The sequence below is a fragment of the Macaca fascicularis genome, chromosome 19 (assembly GCF_037993035.2).
Source record: "Macaca fascicularis isolate 582-1 chromosome 19, T2T-MFA8v1.1".
NCBI classification, from domain to species: Eukaryota; Metazoa; Chordata; class Mammalia; order Primates; family Cercopithecidae; genus Macaca; species Macaca fascicularis.
The window spans coordinates 2,879,950-2,893,992 of record NC_088393.1 but is presented as its reverse complement, the minus strand read 5'-3'; the positions used below and the strand labels follow the sequence as shown (position 1 = coordinate 2,893,992).

General features: G+C 62.2%; 2 protein-coding genes across 9 annotated transcripts in view; one reads left to right on the top strand and one right to left on the bottom strand.

Annotated features, from left to right (window-relative positions):
- The first annotated feature begins 187 nt into the window (after positions 1–187).
- On the top strand, positions 188–3,357 carry PLEKHJ1 (pleckstrin homology domain containing J1). 3 transcript variants are annotated; one of them, XM_005587457.4, is made up of 6 exons: positions 188–362; positions 584–594; positions 690–756; positions 2,246–2,336; positions 2,425–2,488; positions 2,623–3,357. In XM_005587457.4, exons 1-6 carry the CDS (start codon positions 269–271, stop codon positions 2,686–2,688), a joined length of 393 nt encoding a protein of 130 aa, XP_005587514.1. In that variant the 5' UTR covers positions 188–268; the 3' UTR covers positions 2,689–3,357. The 3 variants fall into 3 exon arrangements, with proteins under 3 accessions (XP_005587514.1, XP_005587513.1, XP_073881387.1); XM_005587456.4 differs by having other exon boundaries at positions 527–594; XM_074025286.1 differs by lacking the exon at positions 2,246–2,336 and having other exon boundaries at positions 527–594.
- Positions 3,358–3,897: 540 nt separating this feature from the next.
- The window catches only part of DOT1L (DOT1 like histone lysine methyltransferase), a 72,503-nt gene continuing 62,357 nt past the window's right edge, over positions 3,898–14,043 (bottom strand). For 4 of the 6 annotated variants that reach the window (XM_065535389.1, XM_074025282.1, XM_074025281.1 and 1 more), the window contains 5 exons: positions 13,589–13,794; positions 11,003–11,067; positions 9,366–10,310; positions 8,149–8,776; positions 3,898–6,737 (listed from right to left, as the gene is read on the bottom strand). In XM_065535389.1, the coding sequence (XP_065391461.1) occupies positions 8,184–8,776; positions 9,366–10,310; positions 11,003–11,067; positions 13,589–13,794 (1,809 nt within the window). In that variant the 3' untranslated portion in view covers positions 3,898–6,737; positions 8,149–8,183. Of the gene's footprint in view, positions 6,738–7,898; positions 8,777–9,365; positions 10,311–11,002; positions 11,068–13,588; positions 13,795–14,043 lie in introns of all 6 variants that reach the window. The other 2 variants (XR_012428206.1, XM_005587455.4) reach the window with 2 other exon arrangements.

The window sequence follows — 14,043 nt, the reverse complement described above, 5'->3', positions numbered from 1 at the left end:
ACCTTTGTCTGGTTTATTTCAATTTAATGGTTATGTAACGACTGTCCGTCTCCGCTACCAACTCGTGCACCGCCCCCCCGCCCCCCGCCCCAGGTCGCCAGCGCCACGCACTGGAGACTGGCGGCATGGCCGGCCCAAAGTGCGCAGGCGCACTAGCCCCGGCGGTGCTTCCGTGTCTGCGCCCTGAGACCTTTTTGGCGCCGGCCCCGGCGTGAACGGGGACGGCGGCCGGGAGGGCGCGGTCCAGGTTCCCGTTCCCCGCGAAGCCATGCGGTACAACGAGAAGGAGCTGCAGGCGCTGTCCCGGCAGCCGGCCGAGATGGCGGCCGAGCTGGGCATGAGGGGCCCCAAGAAGGGCAGCGGTGAGCGGGACCCGGGAGACCGGGACAGTGCCAGGGGCGGAAGGCTGGGGCCGCAGTCCGGGCGCGGGTGCCGGAGGCCGGATTCCGGGTCGGGGCGCCGGGTGCGGGAGGCCGGGGTCCGGGCGGGGGCTGCCTGCGCCCCTGAGCGCGCGCTGTGCCCGCAGTGCTGAAGCGGCGGCTGGTGAAGCTGGTGGTGAATTTCCTCTTCTACTTCCGGACAGACGAGGCCGAGGTAGGGGCGTCGAGGGCGCGCGGGCGGGTCCCAGGCTGGGGCCCCGCGGAGGCCGGGTGCTCACTGCTCCGTCCCGGCGCCCGTGTCTCCTCCAGCCCGTCGGAGCCCTGCTGCTGGAGCGGTGCAGAGTCATCCGGGAAGAGCCCGGCGCCTTCTCTATCAGTGAGTGGGGCTAGGGAAGCCAGCGGCGCCTCCCGCAGCCCGGGGCACCAGCAGCGCTGCAACTGTCCCCTCCCCAGGCGCTCAAGGCCTCCTCTATGTCCCCAGCCTGGCGCCACCCTCCCCAGACATAAGAATGCATTGTCCACGGGCAGCTCAAGGTCAGGTTCTCCTGGCGGGCACCATCCCGCCCACCTGCCAAGTCCACTTAAGCTTGGGTTCCTTCCAGATTCTGCTCTTTCTTCCCTGTGGGCCCAGGCTGTACTCACAGAGAGGCTGGGCCAGCCCCACCCAAAGCGTTTCCCAACTGCCACAACTAGCATGGGTCTAGCATTAGGTGGGGGTAGGGGGAGTGAGAGGGGGGTGTTCTCCTGGGTCTTAAGAGATTCCCTTCTGCGGGGAAAGATGGAGTCCCTGCTGGTTTGCCAGAGTGGCTGTCAAAATTTCACAGGTCGGGTGGCTTAGATATCAGAAACATTCTATACAGTTCTGGAGGCCAGAAGTCCTAGATGAAGGTGTTGGTGGGGCTGGGTCCTTCTGAGGCTGAAGGGAATCTCCCAGTTCCTAGTGGCGGCCAGCATCCTCCAGGTTCCTTGGTTTGTGGAAGTGTCACCTTGTCCCTGCATCACGTCTATGCCCACATTTCCCCTTCTACACAGACGCCAAGCAGAATTTAGGGCCCACCCTGACAACCGCTTTTTACTTTATTATTTATTTTTTGAGACAGGGTCTTGCTCTCTCGCCCAGGCTGGAGTACAGTGGCGTGATCTAGGCTCACTGCAACTTCCCCCTTCAGGGTTCAAGCGATTCTCCTGCCCCAGCCTCCCAAGTAGCTGGGATTACAGGCGTGCGCCACCATGCTCAGCTAATTTTTGTATTTTTAGTAGAGACGGCGTTTTGCCATATTGGCCAGGCCGGTCTCGAACTCCTGACGACAGGTGATCCTCCTGCCTTGGCCTCCCAAAGTGCTGGGATTACAGGCTCCAGCCACTGTACCCGGCCCTCTTTTTTTTTTTTTTTATTTTTGAGACAGAATCTTTTGTTTCCCAGGCTGGAGTGCAGTAGCGTGATCACAGCTCACTGCAGCTTCAATCCCCTTGGCTCAAGTGATCCTCCCACTTCTGACTTCGGAGTAGCTGGGCCTACAAGGCCCCACCACCACACCCAGCTAATTTTTGTTTTTGTAGAGATGGGGATTTTGCTATGTCATCCAGGCTGCTCTCGAACTCCTGAGCTCAAGCAATCCTCCCACCTCGGCCTCTCAAAGTGCTGGGATTACAGGCGTGAGCCAGTGTGTCCGGCCACAACCTCATTTTAACTAGTTTATTTGCCAAGACCCTGTTTCCATACAGGGCCACACTCACGGGTTCTGGGGGTTCAGGACATGAACACATCTTTGTGGGGGCCAGAGGAGGAACAGTTTTGGGCAGTGGCAAGAGGAAGCTGCTCCTGTGGTTTTGGGCAGGACCGACCACAGGTGCTCCCTCCCCAGGCTTCATCGAGGACCCTGAGAGGAAGTACCACTTTGAGTGCAGCAGCGAGGAGCAGTGTCAGGAGTGGATGGAGGCTCTGCGTCGGGCCAGGTGGGGCCAGGCGGTGGTGGGCACCGCTGGGGTGGGCACAGCAGCCATGCAGAGCAGGCAGCTGACCCCGTGCCACCCTCTTCCCCAGCTACGAGTTCATGCGGCGAAGCCTCGTCTTCTACAGGAACGAAATCCGGAAGGTGACAGGCAAGGTGTGTGCAGGGCTGCAGAGGGCTGGGGCGGGGCTGCAGGTGGCCGGGGCGGGGCTGCAGGTGGCTGGGGTGGGGCTGCAGGTGGCAGAGGCAGTCCTCCGGCCCTGGCTAATGGCCACCCGTCCACCCCACAGGACCCCCTGGAGCAGTTCGGCATATCCGAGGAGGCCAGGTTCCAGCTGAGTGGCTTGCAGGCATGAGCACAGGGCATGGCGGTCGGCGTGCAGCTGGACAGGACTGGCCCTGCCCGGCCGTGAGTCGCTTGGCCATGCCTGGATTTTGTTTGGTTTTTGGTTTTTGGATCAAGGTCTCACTGTGTTGCCCAGGCTAGAGTGCAGTGGTGCCACAGCTCACTGTGACCTTGACCTTCTGGACTCACGTGATCCCCTTGCCTCAGCTTCCCAAGTCGCTGGGGTCACAGGCATGAGCCGTCACACCCAGCCATCACACCTGGATTTCGGTGGGAGGTTTTTGGTTTGGAGACATCCAAAGCCTGAAGCCAGCTGGGTGTCGGCAGGGGCTGCATTTTGTGAAACTGCCCAGCAAGCTGCCCTCTCCGGGGCCCCAGGACCCACCTGACTGGCCTGGCACCTGGTGCCAAGTGCTGCTGCAGGATACACGCCTTCCCACGGGTGCCCCGCCTGAGTTGTGTGCATCCGGGGCCTGGCGAGCCCCTGGGCTGGTGGCGTGGCGCCCTGCCCCTGCTGATGAATGTACAGAGCCAGACAAAGCTGTGAATGGCATGGGGGCCGAGCCCCCACCAGCTGTGAATTCTCCTGCAGACAGGAGGGCCCTGGTTGTGCGCCTGGGGAAGTGGTTGCCCTGGGGTCAGGGTGCTTGTGTTCAAATAAAGGTACCTCTTTTCCACACTGGGTGGCGGTGAAGTGAAGGAGAAGGGAGGGGCAGCTGGGGAGCCCCCACCCAAGGGAAGTAAAGCTCGGGGTCCTGAGAGGCAGGGGCTGGGCCCCCTGCACTGAGGGGGGAGCTGGAACCCCCAGCCAGGACAGGTGGAGGCTGGGACACAGGCCTGGGGAGAACGGGGCTGCTGTGTGGTACCAGGAATCCTGTGACGACCTGGGGTCCCGCCTCTAGCATTCATGGGTCCTCTCGGTGTGTGGCCGGGGCCTGGGCTGGCTGGCTTTGGTCCATCTGATGTGAAAAGGACTTTGCTCATGTCACTGGGGTTGCAGATCGGGTTTTTTGTTCGTCGGAAGGCAGTTTGCCTGTGGCCTGGTGCAGTCATAAGCCTCCCCAAGGCCAGGGTGTCCTGTTGTCAGCCCCTGTAGCTTCTGCTAGGAGCACCCCTAGGCCCTCCACTACCCCTGCTTCAGCGATGACACTAGCCGGGGCCTCTCACCGCCAGGAGATGCCTCATGCCACCCAGAAGAAAGGCTGCCATTCACACCAGGTCCAAGTGAAAACGGTCTGTTTATTACAGCGTCTAGAGGTGGGGATGCAGAATGCAGGGGTGCCCGGAGGGAAGGGCGCCCGCAGCCCGGGGGCGGACCGTGACAATGCGCGCAATCCAAATACAGTTCACCAGAAAGACACGGCAGAGCCTCCCGCATGTTACAAAGGCTGACACAGACCAGCAGCGTGTTGTGTTGGTGGGGGTGGGCGGGGGAGGATGTGACCACCGATGACGAGGGCAGTCAGCTGGCGGGCGGGGGGTCCCCTGCTGACCACTGAACAGACTGACGCGTCTTGGGGGCAGATAAATTAAGGGAGAAGTCTTAAATAAGTCACCGTGTGTACCTCGTGGGCCAAGGAGGGGGTGTCCTAGTCGTTAGGGTTCCTATCGATTCCTGAGCAAGAGCCACTCCCAGGCGCCGCCCGCCTGCCCACAGTCAGCAGCAGCAGCACAGGTCCCCGCCGGCTGCCCATGGAAACTCAGACCAGGTGCCAGCACCAGGCTCCAAGATCACCAGGCTCCACAGCCATCCCGCCACCTGCCATACACCCCCGCTCAGTCTGGGAGTGCCCGAGAGGGACACGGGTCCAGGGCTCAGAACAGGAGAGTGTCCACAGGCAGCACCACACTAGTTCACGTGTGGCGACACGCATGTGACACGCATGTGACCCAGGGGGCTCAAGGAGACTTCTGCCTGGGCCAGTGGCTCCGAGACCCAGTGCGCGCCCTGAACACACGGTCGTCTGTGTGTGGATATGGGCTGCGTGGGCAGGAGCCCTGCGTGGCCCGTCTGCAGGACCCGCGGTGGCACCCGGACTGCCACTGTCCCCTAGAGGGAGGCAGAAGTGATACAGTGTTTAAAGAATGTGTCTTGTTCTAGACCAGGGACTCCATGCCTTCTCTGCCATCAACCCTGCAGCATATCGGGCCCATGGCGACATGGAGCGGGCTGCCCGTCCTGAAGGCCAGGCTCAGGGCTTGGGGCTCAGGCAGAGGCACAGCACCTTCGAGCTGAGAGCACCAACGCGGGGCGGGGAAGGCGCTGGGCGCCACCTAAGGGACAGGTCTGGAGCACCATCTTCAGAACTCAACTATATTGGGGGACGGGTCTGAGAGGTTGTTGGGGGCCGGGGGAGGCAGCACCCCCACCAGGCACAAGCAGGGGTCTTCCAGGCCCTCCCACACAGCACTCGCCCACCTAGCAACCACAGAAACCTTTCCTCCTCGGCTCCCTCTGGAGGCCACGTGGCAGGAAAACGTGGTAGGGACGTGGTGTGTGTCCCTCCTGCCCTTGGGAACCGGAACGCAGGGCTGACACCTGGAGGGTGGATCTGTGGCACCCTGGGGAAGGGGCTCCCGGATGCCACCTCACAGGGGCAAGCACTTGAGAAGGTGAGCTCAGGGAGTGCCACACAGCCCGGGGTCAGGTGTGGGCAGCTCAGACTCCAAGATCCCATCCTCCAGGGAGGGCACAGAGCCACCACTCCCCAGACAACCCAGGCTGACTGCAGGGCCCCCGAAGCACCAGAGTGGCCCTGCCTGCCTGCCACACCCCAGCCTCAGCGCCTCTCCTTCCACACCCAGTCCCAGGCACCCCCCAGGCTGCAGAGTGGGGGGCCGACATCACCCCAGGGCCTAAGGCCAGAGAGGCCAGGCTTTAGCAGTGCACCCCGGCCCCAGCACACCCACAGCAGCTGGGAGAGCCACCACAGGCTTCACGGGACGGGTGCCAGGCGTGACCCTGACAGAAGGGGATGTGGGGCAGGCAGGGGCGCCGGCAGCTCTGTCTGGGCTGCTGGGAGCTGCCACTGCGGGGTCTGGGGTGGGGGCCGACCCTGGGGCCACTTTGTGCACTGTTTGAATAAATAAGGATTTTCCCCTCGCTTTTTTTTCCTCTTCACTGTGCATTATACCATCTAAAAATAAAAGCTGTCAAATCTATGAAATTTATAAATTCTTATCACATCTCTATAAAATACTGCCACTCATTAGTGTGACTCTCTCCTGTACAGAAACACCGACGGACCCACACAGGCCTGCCCCACATCGCAGGGCACGCTGCGAGCCACGGACAGCCGAGAAATACAAAAGTAAATGCACTTGTTAAACGTGCCTGCGCCGTCCTCACAGCACCATCGCATAGCACGGCCAGCTACACCACCGCGCAGACCCGTTCTCGTGCAAGGGCGCGACCCAAGCCCCGGAGGGTGAACAGTCTAAGGGTTCACAGTGCCGGGGTAAAGGTGAAGAGCTCAGGGCAGGCGCCAGGGGCTCAGGAAGGGGCTCAGGCCGCGGCGGGGGCCTCCGAGGAATGTGGTGGCGACGGGCCTGCCTTTGGTACGGGAGCAGTGCGTCGGGGGAGCTGGCCGGGCGGCGTTTCTGAGAACGGGGTTCGGCGTTGTCAGCGTCTAGTCAGCACCAAGCGGGTGGAGGCAGGCGCGGGCCTGGGGACGAGATAGCACCGGGGCAGGCTGTCGGCGAATCCGCTGGCGGGCCCGCCCTGCAGACACGTGTCTTTATATAGATCTCTCATATATAGATATTTATATTTCTCAATAGGTTGCCTTTTACCACTTAGATGGAATAAAATAAGTCAGAATTGTTTATACTTTTTAAAAAATGATAAATACTTTATCTAAAACTATCGACAGTACAAACTGGACCAGTCCCAGCCTCCTGCGGCGTGCGCCGCCGATTCACAGTGGAGCTCCCGTCCGTCCTCGCCTCTGCCATCCAGGGGTGGGAGCCCGGCAGGCCGGTGGGCACCATGCCACGGGCGCGAGTTGGTCCACACCGTCCTTGCATAGGTCTCGCGGTTGAGGTAGAAATCCTAGTTACCTGCAGAAGGGCACAGTGGGAAGAGCGACCACCTGAGGTTACCCTCGCGTCTGGGGGAGCCCAACACTCACCCAGGCTGGGGACCGAGGCCTCCCACGAGCACACAGGCCACCTGGGGCCAGCACCATGACAGGCATGGTGCCAGCTCCCTCTAACCGCAACAGATGATGGGCGTGCCCCGTGGCAGACCCAGGGAGCCTGACACGTGGACACACAGGCCAAGCTCAGGCATTCCTCCAAAGGAGACATACAGCCGAGTTCAGCTAAAGCCACCCTACCTGCAGCTCATCTCCTATGAGACCCAGCATAGCTTGTTCAGCCCACAGGTGCCCGCACCGACCCGCCTGGCCGACCAGCCCCGGCCACGGCCTCCGCCTTGGCTCCTGGCTCCCAATCCTCCTCTCCTTGCCCGGTGGGCTTTGGACTCGCCCAGGAAGGCCTGCGTCCCAGGGCCCCCCGCCGAGGCAGAAGGCCAGGGACGAGCAGAGGGCACCTTCGCACTGCGCTGCCGGGCACACCATGTCCCTGGAGGGCACGGGTGGCCAACTGCCCTTGGGTCAGCGGCCACAGTCTCCACAGACTCTCAGGGGAGGAGTGGACAGGACAGTCCCTCAAGGTCTCACATCATCAAAACCACTCCTGCCTCCAACTTCCTCCTGGTCTCAAAGGTGGACACTATCTACACTAACCTGCCCGATGCGGTGCTGACATCTGAGTGGCTGAAAGCCCCCCGGCTGTGGGCCACAACCACAGAGCAGTGTGGCCGCCATCAGCCATGTCTAGCAAGGGAGCCCCAACACACAGGGCACAGAGCTTGCCTCTCGACCCCGCCAGGAACCCATCAGCCCCCAGGCAGGCGGGGCACCAGCGGCCTCACTGGCTCCCTATGAGGGGATCCGAGGCCACCGGCCAGACAGGCCCCGACCAGAGGCATCCAGCCAGCCACCCTGGCTCCCCAGGACCTCTACAGCCAGCACTGTGCCTGCTCCACGCTGGGCGCCTGGAGAACAGCACCAAGCCACGCCACCTGTCATGAGTGACCTGCGCCTGGTGCAGATGGAGCCCTGGAGGCCGCTCTAGGAGCTAGAGCCCCCAGCCCCCTGGCCTGGCACCCCGTGAGCCTCACCCACAGGGGCTGGCACAGCTGCCCCCAGGGCTGACCTCAGTCCTGCGGCATCACCACAGGGACCCAGCTGTGGGCAGCTGGAACTCAACACACTCAGGCCACTCCACGGCTGGTGCCCGTCCTGCAGTCCCTCTCGCGCGACCATCTCCCTGGTCTCCCTGGCTCTCTCCCTTTTCCCTTCTCAGGACCCCCGGGACTTCTGCCAAGCCCTGTGGCCATCTTCTCTGCCAAAGGAAGGACAGTTCAGTGTCTGGAGTGAGCCACTGCGCGGGGCTCCGGCCTTACCTTACACAATACGCACTGCTAGCTAAGCAAGGTCTTTATCGCGGCTTAACCCCCGAAAGGTGCGCGGCATAGGGAGGCGGCATGCCGAGGGACACCCACACCGCGGACGGCCCCGTGGCGCTGGCCTGCGGGATCCCGGGCGCGGCCTGGGCCAGGGCCAGCCGGGGCAGGGGCTGGTGGTGCACCGTGAAGGAGGGGCGGGCGCCCTTGTGCGGGAGGGAGGTGAGCTTGATAGACAAAGAGGCGTTAGCAGGCGGCAGAGAGGCAGCAGAGGTTGGGGGCAAGAAAGCTTGGTTAGGCGGGAGGGACGCGAGGCTCTGCAGAAGCGCGGGCTCAGGGTTAGAGGCCAGCAGCGTTGGGGGAGGAGGCAAGGCGGCGTTAGGTGGAGGCGGGGCGTGGAGGACAGGCGGCCCCGCGGGGGGCCGGCCCAGGTGCGCAGGCGGGGGCAGCGGGGGAGGCGGAGGCGGAGGGGGCGGCCGGGTCTCAACCGAGGCCGGGGCCTGAAAGGAAGAGGCCGCCGCCTGCAGCGGGCTCGGGCCCAGCGTGGCGCTGCCACATGCAGCCCCGCGGCCGACACGGGCTCCAAACGGATGAGCAGAGGCGGAAGGCACCGCGTGGTTAAAGACACCTGCAAACAGGAGAGAAAAACGCAGCTTCAACAGGCGGCAGCATCCAGGCAAGCGCAGAGAAGCAGCCGCAGGCTCACAAAAAGGGAAGCGAAACGGAGGCGCCGGGCGCGTGCGGGCACCAAGCGCGAACAGCGGCTCGCAGCCTCGCGGTGGCCCGCCCTCCGGCCGCCCGCCCCGAAGCAGCCCCAAGGCCAGGCCGCTCCCCCGGCGGCTCCTCTCCGCCCTGTCTGGGCAGGAACTGCGGGGACTCGCTCTTACCCAACACCAGCTCCCAGAGCCTTCCAGAGCCCGGGCGGCCACACTTAGCAGGTGACCTCCACGGGAGAAAGTAATGCTCTGGTGGCCCTGCGCGCCGTGGCCTTCTGAAAACAAGAGGGACGCGGTTACAACCAGAGAACCCAAGACACATGGACTCAGCGTGAGCCCTCTCCCCACAGGACTGGGGTTCGCGACCGTGCCTGCCGGGACAGCGGGGACCAGCCAGCACGAGGGGACCTGCAGCTCAGCTCCTGGCGCCACAGCGCGTGGAAGGAAACCTGCAAAGGAAGGGGGCGCCAGCGGGGGCGCGGGGGCAGCGGCCCTGCCTACCTCCAACTGTGCTGCCTGCCACCCCGGAAAAGCTGCCCATGGCATGCGAGTTGGTCAGTCTGGTGGCAGCGGACGACACGTGCACCAGGCCTGCGGCGGCCGGCACAGAGCTGAACAGCGACTGCAGCACAGAGGAGCCGGCCACGGAGCCGAGGTTGGCCTGCAGGGACATGGGGCCAAGCGCGAACTGCGGTCCCGGCGGGAAGGGGCCCAAGAAGGGCCGGTGCGTCTGGGTGGAGGACGCCGCGCTGCCTGTGGAGGACGCCACCGGGGCAAGGCCGGGGCCGCTGAGGAGGCTTCCAGGAGGCACAGCCGCAGCGGAGATGAAGAGGTTGTGGCCATTCTTGAGGTCAAGCTCGCGGTCCCGGGCCTTGGCGGCCTTGCCGGTCAGCAGCGGGGTCTTGTCCGTGGGCCCGCACAGCTGCAGGCCGCCCTCCCCTGCCTCCTTGCTGCGGCTGCCCTCGCCCTTCAGCCCAGCCAGGCCATCCAGCTGCCTCTTGCTCAGGAAAGGGTTGGCGTCCGAGGCCTCCTTGCCACGCTGCGAGGGGAAGCTCAGCGGGGAGCTCAGGCCGGCTGCCTCGGGGCCCTTGTGGGGAAGAGAAGCACCATCGCTGAAGCTGTGTAAACTCAGGTCCGCGGCCAGGCCCCCGCCAAAGGTGCAGCCGTTGGCAGGGTTGGTGCTCGGGCTGAGTCCGTCAGCCCCCGACAGAGAGCCAGGAAAGCCTTTCCTGGGGTGGGTGGCCAGCTTGGCATCGGCAGGGGGCTCCTCCAGGGCGGGCCGGAACGTGAACAGGGAGTTCTGGCTGAGGGCGGAGCTGGCCTGCAGCGGGCTGTCTGCAGACTTGGCCAGGCCGATGTCGGAGATGGGCGAGAAAGTAGACTTCCACTTGCTGTTGTTGACTGGCTCGCTCGCGGGCGTGGGCTTCCTTCCCGCCAAGCCACCACCTGGCACAGAGGAAAGGCAGAGGTCGTGAGCCCAGAGCACCTGCCTGGGCTACCCACGAGGCTGACCGGGGCTGCTGCCACAGCACAGGCAACTCTGCAGGCAGGGCTGGCCACAGACACTCAAGATGCCAAAAAGAACAGGAAGGGACACGACAGGAGGGAAGGGGATGGGAGCAGACAAGATGGGATGGGACAGGAGGGGTACAGCACAGGATGACATGGCAGGGGATGGGACTGGATGGGACAGGAGGGCAGAGGACAGGACCGAGGCAGCTGAAGCGGATCTCAGAGAAGGCCATGCAGGATGAGCTCTCCCTTAGCTCTGGGGAAAATGCTGATGCCAGCAGGCCTCTGGGAGGTAAGGTAGGGCTGCCCCAGAGCAGGTCAGGGACTTCACCGAGGACGCAAGCAGGGCGGGGGATGAAAGCAGGCACCACTCGGGGGGAAGGCCAGGGTGCAAAGGAAATGGGACCCAAGGTGGCGATCCCCGCAGGTCAGCCACCCATTGCGAGAGCACGGCGCATTTGCGGAGGCCCTGGGCCTCCCAGAGGCAGTTCTGGAAGCCCAGTGCCCCAGTGTTGGCACCCACGCAGGACACTACGCAGCAGGCTAGCCAGTGGGTCAGCAGCACTGACCAGGCACCACGGCCGCACAGACAGGCCTGGCCACACCCCAAAACACTTGTTACTCACCATTTTCCAAGGTTTTCGGGGGAGATTTGCTTTCTAAGGAGATTGTTGCAATTTTTCTCTCAATTCTGTTAAGAAAAAAAGGTCATTAGGCCGGGCGCGGTGGCTCAAGCCTGTAATCCCAGCACTTTGGGAGGCCGAGGCGGGTGGATCACGAGGTCAGGAGATCGAGACCATCCTGGCTAACATGGTGAAACCCCGTCTCTACTAAAAATACAAAAAACTAGCCGGGCGTGGTGGCGGGCGCCTGTAGTCCCAGCTAGTCGGAGGCTGAGGCAGGAGAATGGCGTGAACCTGGGAGGCGGAGCTTGCAGTGAGCCGAGATTGCGCCACTGCACTCCAGCCTGGGTGACACAGCGCGAGACTCCATCTCAAAAAAAAAAAAAAAAAAAAAAAAAAAGGTCATTAATGCTTGAAACCCAGTTGTATGCTAAGAACGACACACATACTGAAAGCCAACAGCCCCGGGAGCTTGGGAGGCAGTGAGCAAGAAGCACCGGGCCCAGATGGGATCCGTGCAGCCACCCTGGGCCAGGCCTCGACTGGGCGCCGGGGCCCTGGGATCCACCCCTGTTGCACCACAAAGGCACTGTCCTGGCAGGGGCTCCAGGGCCTCTGCTGGGACAAGGGGCCAAGAGATTAGGTATGGCAGCTGAATGGGAGAAGCCATTTCCCAGCACACAGAAGTGTGAGAATCCCAGACACAGCTCTCTCCCTACCTCCATCTCCCTGCCCCCCTCAGACCTTGGTGCCTCAGGTGGCAAACAATGCCACAGCATTGCAGGTCAGCACATGAAGCCACACCCAACCACACACTGCATGGGGTCATTTTGATCCAGTGTCCCAAGAACACACCAGGAACACACGAATTCCCAAAGATCCTGGAAACCACTAAGCTGAGCAATCCCAATGCAAAACGAGCACCCAAGTGCTAGAATGCTTTTTATGTGACACGTGCATGTACATGTGGGAAAGGAGCAAAATGAACTAACTTAGACCACCACCAAAAGCGAACTAAGTTAGACCACCACCAAAAGCACACTTAGAGCTGCTGTGATGGTGCACGCCTATAATCCCAGCACGCTGGGAGGCAGAGGGAGGCGGAATGCTTGAGGCCAGGAGTTTGAGACCAGCCTGGGCAACATGGCAAAACCCTGTCTCTATAAAACAAACAAACGAACTAGGCACGCTGGTAGCGTGTGCCTGTAGCTGCAGCTACTCAGGAGGCTGAGGCAGGAGAATCACTTGAACCCAGAGAGCGGAGGCTGCAGTGAGCCAAGATCGCGCCACCGCACTCCAGCCTGGGCAACAGATTAAGACTCCGTGTCTCGCCAGGCGCGGTGGCTCAAGCCTGTAATCCCAGCAGTTTGGGAGGCTGAGACAGGCGGATCACGAGGTCAGGAGATCGAGACCATCCAGGCTAACCCGGTGAAACCCCGCCTCTACTAAAAATACAAAAAACTAGCCGGGCGAGGTGGCGGGCACCTGTAGTCCCAGCTACTCGGGAGGCTGAAGCAGGAGAATGACATGAACCCGGGAGGCGGAGCTTGCAGTGAGCTGAGATCCGCCCACTGTGCTCCAGGCTGGGCGACAGAGCAAGACTCCATCTCAAAAAAAAAAAAAAAAAAAAAAAAAAAGACTCCGTGTCTCAAAAAAAAAAAAAGCAAAAAACCCTACAACGTTATATCATTTCACAACGACTTGGATGGGTAGAATCAAAACAAGAAATTCAGTGTGGGGACCTCAGACCCTCGTGCACCCGTGGTGGCAGGGTGGAATGGTGCGGCTGCTGGAGAGCACAGGGGGCTGGGCCACCCAGCACCTCTGCCCAGGCACCAGGAAACGGGAAACTCGCTTCCGAACACAAACATGCACGCCCGTGGCCACAGCAGCGCTGCTCACAACCGCCAAGGGTAAGCAAGCCCAGCGCAATGGGCGGATGGATGGCAGAGCACCACCCAGCCACGAAAGGGGCTGAGGATGCACCTTGAGGACGTCATGCTGAGAGAGATGCCAGACACAAAAGGACACATCCTGTGTGACTGCGCTCCTAGGAGGTCCCCAGAGCCCTCAGATTCACGAAGACAGAAAGTAGGGTGGGGGGTGGGGGGTGCCAAGGGCTCTGGGGAGGGGATGGGGAGTGAGTGTTCCAAGGGGATGAGATTTTCTCAGAACGTGATGGAAGGTTCTGGATTTAGGCAGTGGTAATGTTGCACACTTTAAATGGTCAATATATGAATTTTATGTAACAAAGCTACTGCAATACACTGGGCGAGACATGTGGATGAGACCCTCACACGCGTCACTGCTGAAACTTCCCTCCTGCTGCACTCAGCTCCTCCTTGGCCTGCCTCTTCTAACCGGTGGCCCTGCTCGTGTCCCCCCCCCGCGAATGGCCCGGGAGGCCAGCCCTGCCCGGAACAGGGCCCAGGACCTGCGGGGAGGCCCCTCACTAAACAGATGCCTCCCTCCCGTCCAGGGCACCCCCTCAGAGCCTGCCAGTCCTCCCCACCCACACATGCACACGGTGAGCAGGCACCTCCTGCCCCTGCTGCCAGGCCCTGCCCCCCTCCAGGTCCCTGGACTCGCCGGGCGCTGCTGGGCTCATCCTCAGAGCCTGGCTCCTCGTCCGAAGTGAGCGGGGAGTAGTGTGCCCCATTGGTCTGGCTCAGAGGCCGCTCCTTCTTGAGCACGGGGGGCTGGTCGTGGTCCTGGTAGGGCACAGGGGAGCTCTTCAGGGAGGTCTCGGGGGACGAGATGGCTGTAATCTCCAGGGGCTGGTTGATGTTACTGACCTGAGGGCAGACAGACACAGCGGATGCATACACCACAGACCTGGGACCCCAAGGCAAGAGAGCCCCACGGCCCCAGGAGGCTCCTGTCTGCACCCCAGGGTTTCCTGAGGAAACTGACGCCCTGCCCAGTGGCCACTGCAGCCCCCATCCTGGTTCCTCCTGGTCCTCACACACGACCCCACAATCCCAGAGCCCCCCACACCCCCTCATGTGGCCACCCCCACCAAGGCCCCACAGCCAAGGATGAAG